This window comes from Wyeomyia smithii, chromosome 3 (genome assembly GCF_029784165.1).
Source record: "Wyeomyia smithii strain HCP4-BCI-WySm-NY-G18 chromosome 3, ASM2978416v1, whole genome shotgun sequence".
In the NCBI taxonomy this organism is placed as follows: domain Eukaryota; kingdom Metazoa; phylum Arthropoda; class Insecta; order Diptera; family Culicidae; genus Wyeomyia; species Wyeomyia smithii.
The window spans coordinates 99,543,754-99,566,382 of NC_073696.1; the positions used below are offsets into that span (position 1 = coordinate 99,543,754).

General features: G+C 37.1%; 1 protein-coding gene across 3 annotated transcripts; it reads left to right on the top strand.

Moving 5' to 3' along the window:
- The first annotated feature begins 2,273 nt into the window (after positions 1–2,273).
- Positions 2,274–22,575, top strand: LOC129731698 (zinc finger protein 708-like). Of its 3 annotated transcripts, none has more exons than XM_055691899.1 (4): positions 2,274–2,776; positions 20,365–21,219; positions 21,286–22,128; positions 22,292–22,575. In XM_055691899.1, exons 1-4 carry the CDS (start codon positions 2,642–2,644, stop codon positions 22,463–22,465), a joined length of 2,007 nt encoding a protein of 668 aa, XP_055547874.1. In that variant the 5' UTR covers positions 2,274–2,641; the 3' UTR covers positions 22,466–22,575. The 3 variants fall into 3 exon arrangements, with proteins under 3 accessions (XP_055547874.1, XP_055547876.1, XP_055547875.1); XM_055691901.1 differs by lacking the exon at positions 2,274–2,776 and adding an exon at positions 4,841–5,873; XM_055691900.1 differs by lacking the exon at positions 2,274–2,776 and adding an exon at positions 5,942–6,136.
- Positions 22,576–22,629: the final 54 nt, after the last annotated feature.

Consider the following 22,629-nt stretch of genomic DNA (forward strand, 5'->3'; position numbering starts at 1 on the left):
AAAAACAGTAATTTCCCTATGCCGGTGATCTGTATTAACAAGGAAGGCAACTTGCTTACGGATAAACCGACGATTGCAGCCAGGTGGAGAAAGCACTTTCAGGCGTAATTGAATGGTGAGGAGCAAGATGAGCATACCAGGAACAGGATGAGGATTGCGAGCGACGAAAAAAAGGCGATTAGTGAGCTGAAAAATGGCCACTGAGAAGGTTTGTATCACGGCCAAAATTCTGAAGGCGGGAGGCGACCGGCTGTACCATGGGATCCACCAGATCTTACGGAGGATTCATAAGAAGGGCCATCGACTATATTGTTGCAACTATCGAAGCATTACGTTGCTCATCTCCGCATACAAAATGCTACACCATATCCTATTCTCCAGATTAAGACTGTTAACGGAATCCTTCGTCGGCGAATACCAGGCTGCTTTTAGACAAGTGCGTTCCACGACGGATCAAATTTTCACCCTGCGACGGATCCTCGATAGATTCTGGAAGTATAACTTGCAGACTCACCATATGTTTGTAGATTTTAAGACGGCATTGGACTTAGTGAACAGAAACGAGCTGTGGCAGATAATGCTGGAACACGGTTTACCGACGAAACCAGTTAAGCTGAGTCGCAGGGATCGTACTCATGCGTACGGATAGCTGGCGAAACATCATTCACGTTCGTAACGTTGGATGAACTGAAGCAGGAGGATGCGCCCACCAACTTACTGTTCAACGCCGCCCTTGAAGGTGCAGTACGAAGAGCAAACGTGCAAAGAAGCGGTACGATCAATGCGAAATCTAACATGCTCTGTGCTTTTTCGGTATCGACTGTAGGGCCTTACAGGAAGCCTTCCGGCCTTTTGAGAAGGAAGCGGCAAGGTTGGGAGTTCCGGTGGTGTTGGCTGAAGCGGAGATTGAAGGGGAACGATTTGAAGTGGTTGAAGGATTCGTTCATTTTGGTACGCTTGTGACATGTGACAGCGATATGAGCCGTGAAGTGAAACGTCGAGTTACCTGCGAACTGGATCTTCTACGGACTACGTGACCAGCTAAGGTCCCGTAGTTAGTAAACTCGCACAAAAATAGCGCTGTATAGGACGCTGGTCCTCCCGGTGGTCCTTTACAAACATGAAGCATGGAGGCTGAAGGAAAATGATCGACGAGTGCGCGGAGTTTTTGAGTGTAAAGTTCTGTGATCGATACTTGGCAGTTAATTAAAAGATGGAGTGCGGCGCATACGCAAGAATCACGAGTTGTACCAGGTATACAAACATGCTGATACAGTGAAAGTAATACAGCGGTGCTGCCCCCAGTCGGGCTGGACATGTAGTCAGAATTCTTGACGAGACAGTCGCCATAACTATCTTCAACAGAGAACCAGGAAAAGGCCGACGACTCCCTGGTAGGCCTCGCACTTGGATGATGTGCGCGGAGGAAGTAGATGCACTTCATAACATCAACGCCAGTATAGATTTTTCAAAGATCTCATTATCAACTGCTCAGATTTTCGTTAATTTCCTATTTTGCACCAAAACCCATCTCGCACGTTTGACTATAGTTGATAGCATTTGCTAATCGTACTTTTTAGTGATGTCTTCGTCTCTAAAATGTGTGTAGTTCGAAAAAATTATGTGTTATCAAAATGAAAAGATTCACAGAATATTTGAAACATATTTTTCTATATCGAAAACTAGCTATATTAACAAAAATATTACAAAAAGGAAATAAAGTTGCTTGCAAAATATATGGAAAAAGGATCCTCCAAGAAACCTTTGTAAAAGTTTAGTCTCATTTATCAATTTGACAAAGTTTCATGATAAATTAAACTATTTCAGCTAAATCTACTAACCAGTTTCTCCTCAAACAAATATTATTTTTTGTCAATGGAAACGCATGGTATTCTGCGCTCCCAGTTACTAACGCACTTCAGCTCCATCATTAGGAAACGTATGCTCAGTGTAATAAGGGCAGCAAAGGAGACGCAAGCTTCCACACACGACCAGACTACACATATTTACTAAAGTTAACATACGTTTACATCATCTTGCTCGCGAGAGAGCGTGCGGGTGGACGGGCGGTCAGCATCCATACTAACGCAGGAAAAATTCAATGCAACTTCGGTACCTACAGGTGTAATGCGAAGCGTGCTAGCAAGGCTTCAACGACTGTATGCTTAGCAACGCATAGAAACGAACCCCGGTCCGTGTATTTGTGAGCGGAGCAAGAGAATGCAAAACCACAGCGCGCGAATACTATAATTTACTATTATACACCCGATTCCGTTCATTCGTTTGCTCACTCTCGTGATTACAACTACGCGCAATTTCATGCCAGCATTTTGCTGCTACCTTTCGTGTGTCATTTTAAAACCGAGGGAAAAAACTGTACTTTTCTAGTGTTGTTTTACTAGCGTTTCGATCGTTAGTTAGTGCTAATGTAAGTTCAAGATTTGAAAAACAATATCGGAATATCCTTGAACGTTGAGTGTTTAATACGGTGCTTAATTCACAACAAAGGCCAGCAACGAAGCAAAACATTCACCACAGCAGAGAGGTGATGTAAGTGAAAATCTTCGCTCTTTCACGTTGCATCCTCTGTGCGATACAAACTTTCTCTGGTGTATCATCGTACAATCATTGCTGGTAAACAATGAGTTTGGCGCTAAATTTCGAACGCAAATGTCGCACCTGTGGCACGGACATCCTCGAGCTGACATGTGGGATACCGATCTTTGGTAGTGGACTCCAGCTGGACCACAAGATACAACGTTATCTAGGATTGAATGTAAGTCTTTCTCGGGGTTACCCATCTGCTATGCACCACCCTATCCAGTTACTGCGTCATTGGAAAATCGCACTTTTTCATGCGCTACCGTACCGTATGCGCTGTATGTAGGATTCACATTCACTATAGTGAGTTGAATCGGGTGCAAAAGAGCAAGAGAGACGGCGCGCATTTTCTCGCGTTATTGATAGTCTTGTGTTAGTATGAGTGGCCTTCGCGGGTTCAAAATAGGCCATCAAGTGAAACTTGAACAACATCAGCTGAGATTAACACTTTTCCTCCTAATACGTATGTAGACTGTGCATTGCATATCGTACATCTTTCTGAAAAGGACTATCGATTAGTAAGGTCGAGGAAAATGTAGTCTCTTTGGAGCGTTGAAGGTGGCACTAACTTACTTACACACATGACGCGTTTTGTTTGATGCAAGCATAAGTAGATCCGAGCGGCCCCCATCGGCGCAGCTCGCTTCCATTTACTCATTCTGTAGGCCACTCTCTAGACACTCACACACTCTGTGCTCACACTACACTGTTCAATGTGGAGTTTTGAGATTGGTACCGAACATGATGCAAGGTTTTTGCGTTTACTTGTGTGGGCCACGTGTTATGCTGTAGCTGCTGTAGGTACCAATAAGTTGTTTGCATTGGCTGGCTTATGCTGATGCGATAAGTGTTGATGCTGCTGTGTGAGACGAACAATTTCGTACACATACAGTTGCAAAGACTTTTTCGACGTTTCCGAAGAATCGAAAGGGCAAAAAGATGCACAACACAACGACAACGAACCGACTTACAGAACAAATTATTACTTTTACCAAAAACAACTCAACAAAGTGATCTGCAAAATTGAAACAAACAATTTACGAACTGAGATTCAATCCGATCAATTGTCCACAAGTTTGCACTAAGCTTTACAAAAGCTGGTATCTAACGGAAAATGACAACCCTAATACAGTCATCGGTAACATAAAAGCACAATCGGAAAAAACCATTCCAAAAACTTAAATTTGATTGGAAAATGCTAGATTTTAAATACATATGAGTACATGCTCTCAGAATTGTGGTATTTTGCACCAAATTGTCCACCGTTGAATAAACACATTGCTCAGATAAGAAGATCCTGTGATACGTTTTCATGGAACGGATATATTTTCAAAGTAGAACGCAATCAGTTATATCAAAGATATTGGATATACAGTTAGTAGACCCATGAAACTGGAATGAAGGTTCTTTTTTAAAAGATTTATTCTACAACCCTGATGGAAGCGGAGGTTTGTCGAAAAAATATACTTAATCCTCTAGTGCCCATGTTAATTTTCCGACGGACTTCGAAAAAATCACTTTGAAACATTATAAACATTTTTTAAGTATTGATTGAAGCTTTTCAGGTGTTTCACTGAGGACCGTCTAAAGGCGGCACTGGGCACTAGAGGGTTAACTAAATTGGGATCCCCAGAACGGCTGAACTTAAATGCTAGAGAATGAATCATAGAAGGAGTCTAAGAAATATTTGATAATGATAACGATAATACGTCGATTTTTGACATCTATGCATCATTATAGTTCCCATATTGAGTAATTTTGGGCTGAAAATTTGAAATGGTGTCTGTGGTCGATTTTTGGCTGCTATGTGTCATCCCGAAATCTAAATTACTTATATTGAATGGTATTTGGTCATTCTTGGCTATTTGCCAGTCACCAGAAGTCGCCATCTTGAATTTTAAAATGATGTCAGGAATTGGTTTTCGGCTTCTGTGCATCAGCCCGAATTCGGAAATAAAAAGATTGGGTGGCATTAGGTAATTTTCGGTTGTTTTTCAGACACCGAAAGTTGCCATCAGAACAAAGAATTATAAGTATTCCGTTAGACTCTACTAAAAATTTGGGAAAAAAAATTTAATTCAGTCCGTGCCAATACGTATTTCGACTGCGACATACAGTCATCATCAGTGCATATGTGGACTGATCCACATAAGCATAAGCACTGACGATAACTGTATGTCGTAATCCAAATACGTATTTGCACGGACTGATTTTTTTCCCCAAATTTCTAGAAGAGTCTAACGGAATACTTATAATTCTTTTCTCTGATTTCTTAAATCACTCTACTAAGACGCACAATATAGATTTTTCAAATTTGAAAGTTGCCATCTTAGAATTTAAAATGATGTCTGAGGTCGATTTATGGCTTCTGTGCATCATTGAGGCTGCAGAAATACTCGTATTGAGTGAGTTTCGGTCATGTTCGGCAGTTTTCCAAAAAACAGGAAGTCGCCATATTTTGTCGTTCCCAAAATCCACTACATGCCAAATTTGGTTCAATTTGCTTGATTAGTTTGAGAGTTATGTAAAAATATGTGTTTCATTTTTTTGAGAGCCTTCCCCTCTAGAGATGGGAAAGGTATCGACCTACTACAAAAATATTTGCTTTCGTAAACCACCACTTGCCAAGTTTGGCTCCATTTGCTTCATTATATCCCATTTACATGATTAGTTCTCGAGTTAGGCACAAATTTGTATTTCATTTGTATGGAAGTCCCTTTACATACACATTTTCACGCCGACCGGGTCAGTCATTTCCAAGTTTATATGGATCTGACAGACAGACAGATAGACTGAACTCCATTTTGTTATTTATAGACAGATAAAAAATAAAGGAAGCAAGATGACACAGTTGAAAATGTTTTGCAAGGAAATTCGATAACTAATTCAAACATTTGTTATTTTAAAATCATTCCACAATTGTTTTCCTATGAGTTAAATAGGCATATGGTATTGTTGACTGCGCCCTGTCGAGATGTTCGGCCACAGCAGCTACTATCGCATCACACAACTGAGAAACCGCACCCGTTACCATCCGAGGGATCGTCACGATCGAACCGCGATCAAAGCGGACGAAGCGGATGTCATGTGTCATCATCAGATAGGAGCGAGGCATTTGATCATTATTGGTGGTGCTGATAGTGCGAAGAATCTTAGAATTAGTTCTAATTATTCTTAAATCTGATAAAATCTATCGGCTTAAACCTAGTGAACTTACACACTATCTAGTTTCTAAAATTACTTGCTAAACTTAGTGCTAAAAGTACAGAAAGGTGAGAAATCAAATGATACGTATATAATTCCTAACCTATTTGCCTTAATCACTAGTGCACATGATTATAATTAAATTTTCCCGGAGATTCACTAAATTATTATATTTAAATCGCACTGCGATTCGAAACAGATAACACGGCTGGACAGCGAAACCCGCGAATAGGAATTTCGGTTATATCTGTCGAATAAAATTTCTAAGCCTCAACCTAGAAGTGGAGCAGATCTTCCTCGAAATTTGTTAACGCTAGCGAGAATCACTAAAGTAGGTATCGAATATATATATATATATATATATATATATATATATATATATATATATATATATATATATATATATATATATATATATATATATATATATATATATATATATATATATATATATATATATATATATATATATATATATATATATATATATATATATATATATATATATATATATATATTAGAGTGGCCATTTTTGTAACATCATGCGATGTCGATGAGCGCCGGGCGGAAAAAGTTTCCTTTTTACTCCAAAAATAACTCGAAGACTTCAACACTTTTAGTTTCTGGAAAACAACGAAAATAACTGAAATGCTCCCAATACATTTCCGGAACAGAGGTGATGTTCAAAAGCCAAAGTCGAGGATGTTGTCATTCCGATAAAACCAATCATTCCAAACGATACAAACAAATCGCAAGGAATCAATGAATTTGAAATGTTTAAATTTATAAATTAAACACTAAAATAGGCGGGACGAAGTTTGCCGATCGGTTAATTATAAAATAAACTTTAAAAGGCCTTGTAAAATAAATGTTGGGGTCTTTATTTCAGATTCAGCTAAGTCAATAGTATCCGTAAAAGTCATTAATTTTAATTTGGGGTATTACAGTACTGGACAAAAAAAAGTACGCACCTGTGATATGTTCAAACTTTCTTGATTTAGGTAGAATCTAAGGCAGATGGATAATCAAAGTGTTCTAACAAAAGACAGTTCTGGAGGTGTACTTTCGAAAACTGTTAGATAAAGCGACATGAGAACGACAAATAAACATAAAAAGAACTTATATTTGGAAATTGTCATTTTTCTTGTGGACAAAATAAAGTACGCATTATAGTGATTCAACGTTCAAGCTTTTTCTTTATTTTAGTATTTAGTTTGGCCACCTTTAGCTTCAATCACGGATTGTAGGCGTCGAGGCGTACTTTCAACGAGGTTTTTAATATGTTGGGAGTCGATATTTGTCCAAGCTTTTTCCAAAGCTTCAAACAGTTTGTCGCGGTTGGTGACATCTCCCTTGTCGACATTTTGATCCAAAATCGACCACCAATTTTCTATCGGATTTAAGTCCGGGCTTTGTGATGGCCATTTCAATAGCTTGATACGTGAAGCACGGAAATACGCAGTGGTTTTGTGGGCGGTATGCTTAGGATCATTGTCTTGTTGAAAAGTGAACTTCTTCTCTAAGCCAACCTTTCGCGCCGACTCTGTAAGATTTCTCTTTAAAATGCTGATGTAATAGTCTGCCGTCATTATGCCATCAATTTTCTCAATATTACCAACACCCGACCAAGCGAAGCATCCCCACACCATGATACTGCCACCTCCGTGCTTGACCGTCTCCTGAATATTTTTATCGGCAAGTTTCTCACCAGGTTTCGTCCAAACTCGTGCTCGTTGTTTGTGGCCAAAGAGTTCAAATTTACTTTCATCGCTCCAGATATCCTGTTTCCAGAACTCTATCGGCTTGTCGATGTATTTTTGAGCGAATTTGAGGCGTTTGATCCTGCAGAAATAAACCTCAGCCAAAAATGTATGCTGAATACGAAGTAAACAAACCTGTTACCCTTTCGAATCAAAGGTCGTCGTTGGGCAAATCCACTCTTATAACCCATATCCTGTAGTCTTCTGCGCACAGTTCGTTCAGAGATATTTAAATCAGCATTTTCACGACTGGTAGCGAAAGGATTTTTTCCCACTTCTCGAGAAATTCGGCGATCATCGCTAGTTGTAGTTTTCCGCTTCCTTCCTCTACCGGTCCGATCGGCTACGCTTCCCAGTTCTCCATGCTTTTTGCATATTTTTCGTGCTCCTCCTTCACTTAAATCGTATTTTCGAGCAATTTCTCTATGAGAAAGACCTTCCTGACGGTTGTTAACTATAAGTTTACGAATATCTACGGAAATTTGCTTTTTCCCCATCTTATCCGATTGTACCGCGCACTAATAATGATAAACAAATAATCAAACACATTGTTTCGACGTTTCTCTGCAGCAATAGGAATCTTATTGGACTTACGAGGAGTAGGACACAATAAAAAATAAATTATCTGAGCTGAGAAATAGTAAACTGATGATGATATAAAGAATGAGTACTTTATTTTGACCAAGCGAAAATAGAGCTTAATTACAATTATGCTGAAGTGTGAATTTAATATCTACTATCTTTGACAAAATTATTATACCAATCGTTAGTATATTAGAAATACTACAACTTATCCGAATTCATCGAGTTCATGTACCTTATATTAAAAAAGATACAGGGAGTTCAACATTAGGATAGTGGGTGCGTACTTCTTTTTGTCCAGTACTGTATCTCGTAATGTTGTTTGAATAGTTACGACCGCAAATTCGACGTATAACTACATAAGGCTGTTTGTTACATGGCTTGCATTATTGCATGTTAGAACGATCGCAAGGGATGAATTCGAAGTAAACTGCTTCTTTTCAATAATTCTTTGAATGATAGTCGATAAGATTATGATGGATTACCTTATGGATTACCAACCACCACCACTCCCCCCTTGCCTACGCTTATGAGATAGAGTAAAACTAATATTTTAGTGTTACTCCCCGTACTCGAAAACCCCTATGCACAAATTTTCGCGGTAATCAGTTCAATAGTTTCGGAGTCTATAGGGAACAGACAGACATTCGCATTTATAGATATAGATATTTATTAGGTTATTGAAACATATATGCTACTACGCGACCTGTATTTACCGAATTAAATGATAATCGGTTGTAATTCAATACACCCCCTCCTTACTACGCCACTGAGATAAAGAAAAATCAATGTTACAGAATCATACCCACTTATCGAAATTGGCACGGTAATTGAGTTAGGTGTTGCGAAGTTTACAAATAACAAATTTACTTCCCCCCCCCCCCCCCACCCCCTTTTTGCCGCGCTAATGGAATATACAAAATTCAAAGTCGTTGAGATACATCAGCTACTGCAGATTCTACACACCAAATTTAATGCTGATCGGTCCAGCAGTTTTAAAATCCACCCCCCTTGTTAACATTGTTCACCCCCCGCCCCTACCTCATCCTTGCAATGCCTCTGAGATACACGAAGGTCTAACAAGACACAGGCAAGACTACATCTCAGACACAAAAACATTCTTGATATAAATTTGCACGGTTATCGGGGAGGAAGTTTTCAAGTTCATGAACCACAAATACACCCTCCCTTGCCTACGCTTATGAGATAGAGCAAAACTAATATTTTAGGATTACTCCCCGTACTTGAAAACCCCTATGTACAAATTTTCACGGTAATCGGTTCAGTAGTTTTTGAGTCTATAGAGAACAGACAGACATTCGCATTTATAGATATAGAAAGATTATGTGAACAATTGTACAGTTAAAAATTGTCAAGCCTTTTTTAAACAATAATTTCAACCTCTGATTGGTCGCTCAATGCTTGCTTTCCAGAATTTTACACCTAGTTAACCGGGAATGCACTCTTTGGACTATATAAGAGTCTGTTTCTGCTCAAACAAATCAATTCACTATCAATTCATACTAATTTTGACTGCACAAGATTATTTTTCATTGAAAATTCAGTTATTCTAATTACCATATCTAAACTATACCTGTTGGGTATAGCGATAAACGAATCAATTCCATAAACTTTATTCAAACAAATGTAAGTTATAAAATTCCTGAGGAATATTATGCTATAATAATATATATATATATATATATATATATATATATATATATATATATATATATATATATATATATATATATATATATATATATATATATATATATATATATATATATATATATATATATATATATATATATATATATATATATATAAGAGTGGCCATATTTTATATGGCCGTTTTTGAAACTATCGATCTTAATGAGCGCCGGGCTGAAAAAGTTTCCTTTTGACCTCTAAAATAAGCCATGAAAATTTGAAGCTGATCGGGGTTTATTTAATGAACCCACAAAGCGCTTATATTCTAGAAATCGATTTACATGAAAATTGTACGGAGTTTTTTCTTTTTTCAACATATATCTCTCGATAAACGTATTCAAATACACTTGTATTTTTATAAAACTGTTATATTATTATCCTGATTCAAGTTTAAAATGATCTAAAGCTTTTGGTGGTTGTTAAAAAGTTTGGATTTTGAATGAGGTGGATATTTTTACGGTATGAATCAACAACATGCAATATAAACTGAAGTTCGTCTTCGTCATGTGTTGGAACACGGTTAGAATTTTTCATAAATTAGACACCATATTCTGTGGCGTCGTTCAAAGCGAATAATTTTTGACAGAAGTTTGCTCTTCCTCATTATTTTTCTATTCGGCTGGGTCACAGTCGAAAAAATCAATATTAAATTCAAAACTCGAAAAGAAAACATTGGTTTTGTATAAAAATGGGATAAATTACTTACTAGTAACTGTTCAGGATTTTAATGCTTGCGATATTCGACAGCAGCTATTTAAGGCCAATCGGTATTGAAACCAAAAATGGCCGACTTCGAGCCACCACTTTGAATTTTGAAAGGCACAAGATTCGGTAACAGGTTATGCGTCATCTGTGAAAACGCTGTTTTATGTTTACTGCGGTGAAGCAAACATAAAATAGCATTTTCATGTTTAACATATATATCTATATATATATATATATATATATATATATATATATATATATATATATATATATATATATATATATATATATATATATATATATATATATATATATATATATATATATATATATATATATATATATATATATATATATATATATATATATATATATATATATATATATATATATATATATATATATATATATATATATATATATATATATATATATATATATATATATATATATATATATATATATATATATATATATATATATATATATATATATATATATATATATTAGAGTGGCCATTTTTGTAACATCATGCGATGTCGATGAGCGCCGGGCGGAAAAAGTTTCCTTTTTACTCCAAAAATAAGCCATGAATATTTGAAGTTGATCAGAGTTCATTGAATGGACCCACAAAACGTTTATATTTGAAAAAAAAATAATTTCTCATAAGAATTGCTGTTTTTTTATCTCTTTATGAAGTTTTTTGGCTTAGTTTATTAAAATAGTTGTATATTTTGCGTCAAAATACTCTTTAATCATAAAACCATACCATTAGGGACATTCGTATGTTACGTAACGCTAAATTTAGCAATTCTGAATACCTTCCATCCCTGAATAACACAATTTTGCATGGGGGCCTCGCACAATGGAACTCTTTATTGAATATTCCCTTCTTCTGAATACGTTACGTAATAAATAAATGACTTCTTTTATTCGTTAGAGGATTTGAAGCTGCCATCCAGTAATTATATCCCTAGTTAACCGTCACAACCGGATTGGTGAAAGAAAATTATTAAAGTTATTAAGAGCTTTCTGTATGGATTTAATTTTAGTCTTAGTATTAATATTTCGGAAAAGTTTCGAAAACGAAATCATTCACAGCTTCAATGATCCAAAAGTTCGCTCGAAATGGTTCGATGAAGATTGCAATCAAATCAAGCAATTTTATGCAATCAAGTTCGCAGTGATTATGAAGTGCTCTTGGAGATAGCATTCACATTTCTTGGTTGTAAAGCGACCCTTTTCCACTTATCACACGCAAGATTCATGGCAAAAAAAATTATTGCCTGAGAAAAATTTGCTCTGATCATTGACCATAAATTGCATTCGAGACATGTCCTTTTTTATAGTCAAACTTCACATTCAGGTGTTTTTCGGGTGTATGAATGCTATCCAATGTATGATTGAAGTTACGAATTATCTACGTGATTCTTTCGCATATATCGAAATTGAAAGTTGTTTCAGACGCTCTAACTGAAAAGATGAAGAATCGCTTGTGGTATTTGAGCGCAGAATAAGTTGGATTGGCTTGATATCCCGCTTGAAATTAAACAAAAAATGATCAGGCGACTAAAAGCGAATGTTCCTTAAAGTGAAACGGCATTGAAGCCACAAACAGCCAATTTCGAGCCACCACTTCGAATTTTCAGAAGCACAAGGCTCGGAAATTTTTCGCATTCCCTGTGAAAATGCTATTTTATGTTTGCTTCACCGCAGTAAACATAAAACAGCGTTTTCACAGATGACGCATAACCTGTTACCGAATCTTGTGCCTTTCAAAATTCAAAGTGGTGGCTCGAAGTCGGCCATTTTTGGTTTCAATACCGATTGGCCTTAAATAGCTGCTGTCGAATATCGCAAGCATTAAAATCCTGAACAGTTACTAGTAAGTAATTTATCCCATTTTTATACAAAACCAATGTTTTCTTTTCGAGTTTTGAATTTAATATTGATTTTTTCGACTGTGACCCAGCCGAATAGAAAAATAATGAGGAAGAGCAAACTTCTGTCAAAAATTATTCGCTTTAAACGACGCCACAGAATATGGTGTCTAATTTATGAAAAATTCTAACCGTGTTCCAACACATGACGAAGACGAACTTCAGTTTATATTGTATGTTGTTGATTCATACCGTAAAAATATCCACCTCATTCAAAATCCGAACTTTTTAACAACCACCAAAAGCTTTAGATCATTTTAAACTTGAATCAGGATAATAATATAACAGTTTTATAAAAATACAAGTGTATTTGAATACGTTTATCGAGAGATATATGTTGAAAAAAGAAAAAACTCCGTACAATTTTCATGTAAATCGATTTCTAGAATATAAGCGCTTTGTGGGTCCATTAAATAAACCCCGATCAGCTTCAAATTTTCATGGCTTATTTTAGAGGTCAAAAGGAAACTTTTTCAGCCCGGCGCTCATTAAGATCGATAGTTTCAAAAACGGCCATATAAAATATGGCCACTCTAATATATATATATATATATATATATATATATATATATATATATATATATATATATATATATATATATATATATATATATATATATATATATATATATATATATATATATATATATATATATATATATATATATATATATATATATATATATATATATATATATATATATATATATATATATATATATATATATATATATATATATATATATATATATATATATATATATATATATATATATATATATATATATATATATATTTATATATATATATATTGTTTGTTTGAATAAAGTTTATGGAATTGATTCGTTTATCGCTATACCCAACAGGTATAGTTTAGATATGGTAATTAGAATAACTGAATTTTCAATGAAAAATAATCTTGTGCAGTCAAAATTAGTATGAATTGATAGTGAATTGATTTGTTTGAGCAGAAACAGACTCTTATATAGTCCAAAGAGTGCATTCCCGGTTAACTAGGTGTAAAATTCTGGAAAGCAAGCATTGAGCGACTAATCAGAGGTTGAAATTATTGTTTAAAAAAGGCTTGACAATTTTTAACTGTACAATTGTTCACATAATCTTTCTATATCTATAAATGCGAATGTCTGTCTGTTCTCTATAGACTCAAAAACTACTGAACCGATTACCGTGAAAATTTGTACATAGGGGTTTTCAAGTACGGGGAGTAATCCTAAAATATTAGTTTTGCTCTATCTCATAAGCGTAGGCAAGGGAGGGTGTATTTGTGGTTCATGAACTTGAAAACTTCCTCCCCGATAACCGTGCAAATTTATATCAAGAATGTTTTTGTGTCTGAGATGTAGTCTTGCCTGTGTCTTGTTAGACCTTCGTGTATCTCAGAGGCATTGCAAGGATGAGGTAGGGGCGGGGGGTGAACAATGTTAACAAGGGGGGTGGATTTTAAAACTGCTGGACCGATCAGCATTAAATTTGGTGTGTAGAATCTGCAGTAGCTGATGTATCTCAACGACTTTGAATTTTGTATATTCCATTAGCGCGGCAAAAAGGGGGTGGGGGGGGGAAGTAAATTTGTTATTTGTAAACTTCGCAACACCTAACTCAATTACCGTGCCAATTTCGATAAGTGGGTATGATTCTGTAACATTGATTTTTCTTTATCTCAGTGGCGTAGTAAGGAGGGGGTGTATTGAATTACAACCGATTATCATTTAATTCGGTAAATACAGGTCGCGTAGTAGCATATATGTTTCAATAACCTAATAAATATCTATATCTATAAATGCGAATGTCTGTCTGTTCCCTATAGACTCCGAAACTATTGAACTGATTACCGCGAAAATTTGTGCATAGGGGTTTTCGAGTACGGGGAGTAACACTAAAATATTAGTTTTACTCTATCTCATAAGCGTAGGCAAGGGGGGAGTGGTGGTGGTTGGTAATCCATAAGGTAATCCATCATAATCTTATCGACTATCATTCAAAGAATTATTGAAAAGAAGCAGTTTACTTCGAATTCATCCCTTGCGATCGTTCTAACATGCAATAATGCAAGCCATGTAACAAACAGCCTTATGTAGTTATACGTCGAATTTGCGGTCGTAACTATGCAAACAACATTACGAGATACAGTACTGGACAAAAAGAAGTACGCACCCACTATCCTAATGTTGAACTCCCTGTATCTTTTTTAATATAAGGTACATGAACTCGATGAATTCGGATAAGTTGTAGTATTTCTAATATACTAACGATTGGTATAATAATTTTGTCAAAGATAGTAGATATTAAATTCACACTTCAGCATAATTGTAATTAAGCTCTATTTTCGCTTGGTCAAAATAAAGTACTCATTCTTTATATCATCATCAGTTTACTATTTCTCAGCTCAGATAATTTATTTTTTATTGTGTCCTACTCCTCGTAAGTCCAATAAGATTCCTATTGCTGCAGAGAAACGTCGAAACAATGTGTTTGATTATTTGTTTATCATTATTAGTGCGCGGTACAATCGGATAAGATGGGGAAAAAGCAAATTTCCGTAGATATTCGTAAACTTATAGTTAACAACCGTCAGGAAGGTCTTTCTTATAGAGAAATTGCTCGAAAATACGATTTAAGTGAAGCAGGAGCACGAAAAATATGCAAAAAGCATGGAGAACTGGGAAGCGTAGCCGATCGGACCGGTAGAGGAAGGAAGCGGAAAACTACAACTAGCGATGATCGCCGAATTTCTCGAGAAGTGGGAAAAAATCCTTTCGCTACCAGTCGTGAAAATGCTGATTTAAATATCTCTGAACGAACTGTGCGCAGAAGACTACAGGAAATGGGTTATAAGAGTGGATTTGCCCAACGACGACCTTTGATTCGAAAGGGTAACAGGTTTGTTTACTTCGTATTCAGCATACATTTTTGGCTGAGGTTTATTTCTGCAGGATCAAACGCCTCAAATTCGCTCAAAAATACATCGACAAGCCGATAGAGTTCTGGAAACAGGATATCTGGAGCGATGAAAGTAAATTTAAACTCTTTGGCCACAAACAACGAGCACGAGTTTGGACGAAACCTGGTGAGAAACTTGCCGAGAAAAATATTCAGGAGACGGTCAAGCACGGAGGTGGCAGTATCATGGTGTGGGGATGCTTTGCTTGGTCGGGTATTGGTAATATTGAGAAAATTGATGGCATAATGACGGCAGACTATAACATCAGCATTTTAAAGAGAAATCTTACAGAGTCGGCGCGAAAGGTTGGCTTAGAGAAGAAGTTCCCTTTTCAACAAGACAATGATCCTAAGCATACCGCCCACAAAACCACTGCGTATTTCCGTGCTTCACGTATCAAGCTATTGAAATGGCCATCACAAAGCCCGGACTTAAATCCGATAGAAAATTTGTGGTCGATTTTGGATCAAAATGTCGACAAGGGAGATGTCACCAACCGCGACAAACTGTTTGAAGCTTTGGAAAAAGCTTGGACAAATATCGACTCCCAACATATTAAAAACCTCGTTGAAAGTATGCCTCGACGCCTACAATCCGTGATTGAAGCTAAAGGTGGCCAAACTAAATACTAAAATAAAGAAAAAGCTTGAACGTTGAATCACTATAATGCGTACTTTATTTTGTCCACAAGAAAAATGACAATTTCCAAATATAAGTTCTTTTTATGTTTATATGTCGTTCTCATGTCGCTTTATCTAACATTTTTCGAAAGTACACCTCCAGTACTGTCTTTTGTTAGAACACTTTGATTATCCATCTGCCTTAGATTCTACCTAAATCAAGAAGGTTTGAACATATCACAGGTGCGTACTTTTTTTTGTCCAGTACTGTAATACCCCAAATTAAAATTAATGACTTTTACGGATACTATTGACTTAGCTGAATCTGAAATAAAGACCCCAACATTTATTTTACAAGGCCTTTTAAAGTTTATTTTATAATTAACCGACCCGGCAAACTTCGTCCCGCCTATTTTAGTGTTTAATTTATAAATTTAAACATTTCAAATTCATTGATTCCTTGCGATTTGTTTATATCGTTTGGAATGATTGGTTTTATCGGAATGACAACATCCTCGACTTTGGCTTTTGAACATCACCTCTGTTCCGGAAATGTATTGGGAGCATTTCAGTTATTTTCGTTGTTTTCCAGAAACTGAAATTGGACATCTTCGAGTTCAAAATGATGTCCAAGGTCAATGCTCGGCTTCTATACATCACATACATCGATTACGGAAATATCCATATGTAGTAGAATTCGGTTATTTTCGGCTGTTTCCCAGAAGTTGCCATCTTACAATTCAAAATGTTGTCTGAGGTCGATTTGTGGCTTCAGTGCATCATAACAATTCCGGAAATACCCATGTTGGGTGGTATTTGGTCATTTGCCGCTGTTTTCAGAAACCGGAAGTCGCCATCTTGGATGTAAAAATTCCATCAGGAGACAATTTCTGGCCTCTTAGCGTCATTCTGGTTAAAGAAACACTCGTATTGTGTAGTATTTGGCCATTGTCGGCTATTTTCCAAAAACTGGAAGTCGCCACCTTGGATTTCAAAATGGCATTTGGAGACATGCCAGAAGAAGAAAGGATGTTGAAACATTTTGGACATGTTTGTTACACCTAAAAACATTCACCTGCCAAATTTGGTTGTATTTACTTGATTGGGCGAAATTTGTGTTCCATTTGTATGGGACCCCTCCATAATTATAGAAGAGGGAGGGGTGTCAAACCGTTATGGATATATTTGTTACCCCTCAAAACATTCACCTACCAAATTTGGTTTTATTTACTTGCTTACTTCTCGAGATGTGCAGAAATTTGTGTTTCATTTGTATGGAACCCCTCCCTTCCAGAAAAAGGAGGGGTGTCGAACCAATATGGACATATTTGTTACTCCTTAAGGGGTTTTATACCTTTTTAGTTTTCAAAAAACCGAAAAAATTTTTTATTGTATTGTTGTATCTTCAAATACAACATCTTGAGAACATTTTCACAAATTTTCATAAAGATCTGAGCAATAGGAAAAAAGTTAGAGCGATTTGCAGCGCGCCTCGCCACGGCCGCATAAGCTAAACTTGAAACTTTACACGCGATTATCTCGGAATAGTGTTTTCCGAAAAATGACTTTGCCGTGATCCTGATTGCGGGAAAACTACTGAACCGATTTCCTTCAACTTTTTTTTTAAATTTTCGTTATTAAATTCGCCGGTCCTTGAACGATCGCTTTTCGAAACATACAGTCACATTTTGCCACAAAAAAATTTTTAGTGCAATTTTTATCGCTCAAAACGTGCATTTTTTGGGAAAAACGTTCCCATTTGCACTGAAAACAAAATACTCATAAAAGCGATCGTTCAAGGACCCGGCACACTTCTAAACTAATGAAATAATATGAGTTTTTTGATTTCGGTTGACCCGCTGAGTCTCTATCAGGATTACCGCAAGCCTCTGCAAAAAATAGCGTTTCGGGAAAACGGCCATTACTTCAGTAATAATTGGTATATCTCAAAATCAAACGTATTTTGTTGTTGTTGATAAACTGTACTTTCAGAAAAATACCCCTTTGATGCAATGAAAATGGTGCTATGCACTTAAAAGTAGATTCAAACTTCCCACATTTTTCTCGACCAAAAAGGTATATAACCCCTTAAAACATCCACATGCCAAATTTGGTTCCATTTGCTTGGTTAGTTTTTGAGATGTGCAGAATTTTGTGTTTCGTTTGTATGGTACCCCCCCCCCCCCTTCCAGAAGAGGGAGGGGTCTCAAACTATCATAGGAACCTTTCTCGGCCCCTAAAACCTCTACATACAAATTTTCACGTCGATCGGTTCGGTAGATTCCGAGCCTATATGGATCAGACAGACAGACAGACAGACCGGACTGCATTTTTATAGGTATAGAGATATTGCATATATCCCACCATAACTCTGGAACGCCTTGACCGATATTCGACGAACTTGACATAAATGTTTCCCCCCCTTCCCCTTTTCCGTTGGAGGAAGTCAAAAGCGTAATAAAAATGGAAGCGCAACCACTGAAATGAATCCTTGTAATGTTTTTTATTCAATTATGCTGAATTATTTTTTAACGAAATATTAGAATTATGCCTAATTATGACCGACAGTCGCACCATACGATAGTAAACTGATTTGTTTGAGCAGAAGTAGGCTCTTATACATCCCAAAGAGGTGTCCTAAGAGGCCACACCCGTTTTGTAACTAGCTCCTTCTCTTGGTCAGTTTTATCTTTCTCAGTTTTGCTAGACACAAGACGCAATGAATCTCATTTCATGTTGGCAACCGGCTAAAAAAGAACCAATCAAGGTCGAATGGAAGCACTCAGCAGAAGATGCTGCACACTCTCAGCTACGCAACTGATGTTACACTGTTGGGTGTTCCATATTGAAGCTATGCGGCTGGAGGACAACAAAATTCTGTTCGAGCTGACAGATGTGTGAGGATGGAGTTTGAATTACTGCTGTATAATCCAACTAACGACCGATTTTCTCAGACGTTTCAACATTCTGAATGAAGTCCGAAGAGTGCATTCCCGGTTAACTAGGTATACAATTCTGAAAAGCAAGCATTGAGCGACCAATCAGAGGTTGAAATTAGTGTTTCAAAAAGGCTTGAAAATTTTTAATTGTATAATTGTTCACATGATTAAATTACAATTTTCTGTATTTGGGGAATGCGTGGATATCATTGGTCGACAATAGCGGAAAAAATAGGTACCGTAAAGCTCAAACAAGAAAGATTATAGCTTTTTAATTATTCTTGTGAATATTGGTGCTTCTAGTTTGGTTAGAAATGCGATAAAAAGCCGAAGAGTAATTGCCCGCCGGATTCGTCACTTCTACGTTTGCTTATGGGAAAACTCATTTAGGTTTCTGAAGAATTTAGGGGAACCAAAATTCACCGTGATGGTTGAAAAGCTATAAACTATTTTTTCCTAGTTTGAGTTCTTGTTCAAAACCTGTGTTCACCAGTGTAATTTTACAATCGATTGCTGCAAGAACGAAGGAAATCGGTTGAAAGCTAACCGACTTATGAGCCTTTAAAATCAGCTACATTCATCTATTCCGGTTTTAGAATTTCATTCAGTAGTTCTACAGTAAAATAAAGTACACCTCGTTAAAATCAACTTTTCGGGAAAAACCGCGTAAAAACGTGTACATTCTAATATCTGCGTTAACAAAATCCGCGTAGAAGTTCACAGATTCAGGTAATGTAAGCCGCGTACATTTTTCAGTAAATAGTTGGATAGTTTTGAAAATACTATCTTCAGCAATGAGATTTCCTAACAACAACGGGATAATCTTCAATCGATCCCTAAAAATCATAAAAATACTCATCTAGAATCAATAGGAAATGTTATTTTTACAAAGACAATAGTCACAACTTGTTTCACTGATGATGGCTCATCTCAATCTCCTACAAAAATGCAAAACAAGGCCTTGCTGCTACTTTTTAGTAGTTATTTTGTGGTTAGACTTATCCCTATTAAATGACTGATATCTTCCAGCTACGTTAAAATAAAAAATACCACAAATTCGTAGAAATGTGGAGAGTTATTCTGTTTTACTAACAAAGTGATCATGGGATACATCAAATACAAGTTGACGGGTACAAAGTACTATATGACTTTTTGAACAAGGTATTATAGCAGTGTGGTTTTGTTTCAAAAACAAGTATTCGAAACATGAAGGAAATCCATTATTACAACATCATTGAATGTCAACCAACTTAAGCAAAACTATTTCCGATATATCTCATTCATTTTTAGCTGAAAATCGCATTTTTTCATACGTATTTTAATTCTTTCCAAACACAGGTATCCCTCCACGATGATCTCCCGAAATGTTTATGCGCCACATGCTTCATCAAAATCGAAAGCATCGATAAGTTTGCCATCCTCGCGAGAAAAACGGAAGAAGCCTATCTTGGTTGGTTCAAATGTATCCGAGAAAATATGGCAAAACGCTACAGTTTAGCGGCTTCCACTTCCATCGGAACACCGAAAATCGACTTCGGCTTACTGTCGCCAACCGCCGACGAACGAAGCTCGCCGCAAAATTCCCCAAGAAGCGCAGACGGAACTGAGCTTCAGGCAATAAAATTGATCAAACCGGAGATCTCCATCATATCCTACAGTGATCTCAAGATAGGATTATTGATCAAGGACCAAGAACTGCTGAAACTAATCCTCAAAGCATTGCGATGGGCTGAGCATGACCTGAAGGCATCGTACGATGTGTTGATACAACGATTAAAAAACACCACCTTCAGAGAAATCCTCTCCAATCCCAATCTATTGAACGATAGCGATCTCACGCAACTCTTGAAGTCCTACATTGGCCAGGAAGCGTACAACAAGTTTACCGCCGGAAGTGTCAGCCCTGATATCAGCAGTTTGATGAGCTCAAGGGCAGCAACAATACATCCTGTGATTGCGTCCTCTGCTTTGAACCCGCAATCACCCCCAACAGCGGCGGGGGGTTTGACAAATTTTAGAATAGATGAGAATAGTGTCACCCAGATAGAAGTGGGTGTTGATCCGAGCTTGTTTCTGGATGACGAAGAATCTCAAAACCGTTCCAAGTTGGAAACGTCGCAGAAACCGTCGGATAGTGTTGTGACGATCAAACTGGTTCCAGCGAATCTCACGAAAGACACATCCAACGAAAAGGTTTGTTTGTTTTTTTTGTGTTTGAGATGGTTTTTAGGTTGTAATAAAACTGATTTATTGTTTCAGATGATACCAGCTATTTTAAAATATGACGTTCGCAGTAATGGCCGCCACCTTTGTACAAACTGCCCGGCAGCGTTTGCTTCCAATTCGGACCTTCAGCAACACATCGTAACATCACATTTGATGAAGGGCAAAAAACTCCTGCCTGAAAGCGTAAACGACAAGAATGTGATTAAGATCCGAGTTAAGAAACACAAAACAAAAATTCATCAACCGGTTATCGCGAAACAACCGGAAAAAAGTACCCCTACAACGATCCCGATATCGATTCCTCCAACAACGACGATCACAGTGTTACCAGCTCCCGCAAAACCCATCGAAGTCAAACTACTGGAACCTACAACGGAAACAACGAAACATATCGAAGAACAATCGAAACCACCTGAAGTACAAGCTAGCCCGAAACAGCATGTTCGAAAACCTTCAACTTCTCCAAAAAGTCAGCCGAAAACGAAAAGGAAACCTGAACCCAAAATAACCATCAAGTTGGATCAAATTCTCTCAAAGCGAACACGAAGCCAGATAAGTGGGTCCAGACGGTCCAAGCATACCTGTACCGTTTGTCGGAAGCGGCTGGCCTCAAAGACGGAACTTAAAGCTCACATGGAGTCACATTTGGCCAAGGGAAAGTATTCCTGCGAGAAGTGCGACCGGGTGTTCAACAGCGCATTGAACTTATCCCGCCACCGACAGTATCATGCAGGAGAGAAGTTCGCCTGTGACCGCTGCCGACGGGTTTATCCCACTAGCAGTACACTCCGGGCCCATAAGGTAACCCACAGCGACGCCAGGCCGCACAAGTGTCCGTCTTGCGCCAAAACTTTTAAAAGGAGCCAGGATCTGAAGGTAAACTGAAAATATGCATTCTCTTATTCAATGAGAAATTTCATAATGTTTTGCACTAAAAAACAAATGGGGTTCAAAAAATGTGAACATTTTTTTTCCTAAAAATGCTTCTTAAAATTTCTAGTGAGAGTAGCAATACTACTAATCTACTGTTTAATTGCAGTTTCACGTGAACCAACACACCGGGGAACGACCTTACAAGTGCCCACATTGTCCGAAGTCCTTTGCAAGCTCGGGAAACTGTTTCTCCCATCGGAAACGAATGCATGCCAGTCAGCTGACCGTTGAAAGTAAAGAAAAAGAGAGTATTACAACTAGATCTAGCAAGAGGTTATAAATTTACACGTGAAATGTTCAAAATAAGCAATTTATTCCCCCCATTAGAATTATCCTCTGTTATTTCTGTGATACCGCCGCATGTTCAATAAAAGTTAACACAAGGTCAAATCGTCTGCTGTTTTTGAATGTATGATGTAAGTTCTGCAAATGCGATGCAATTTC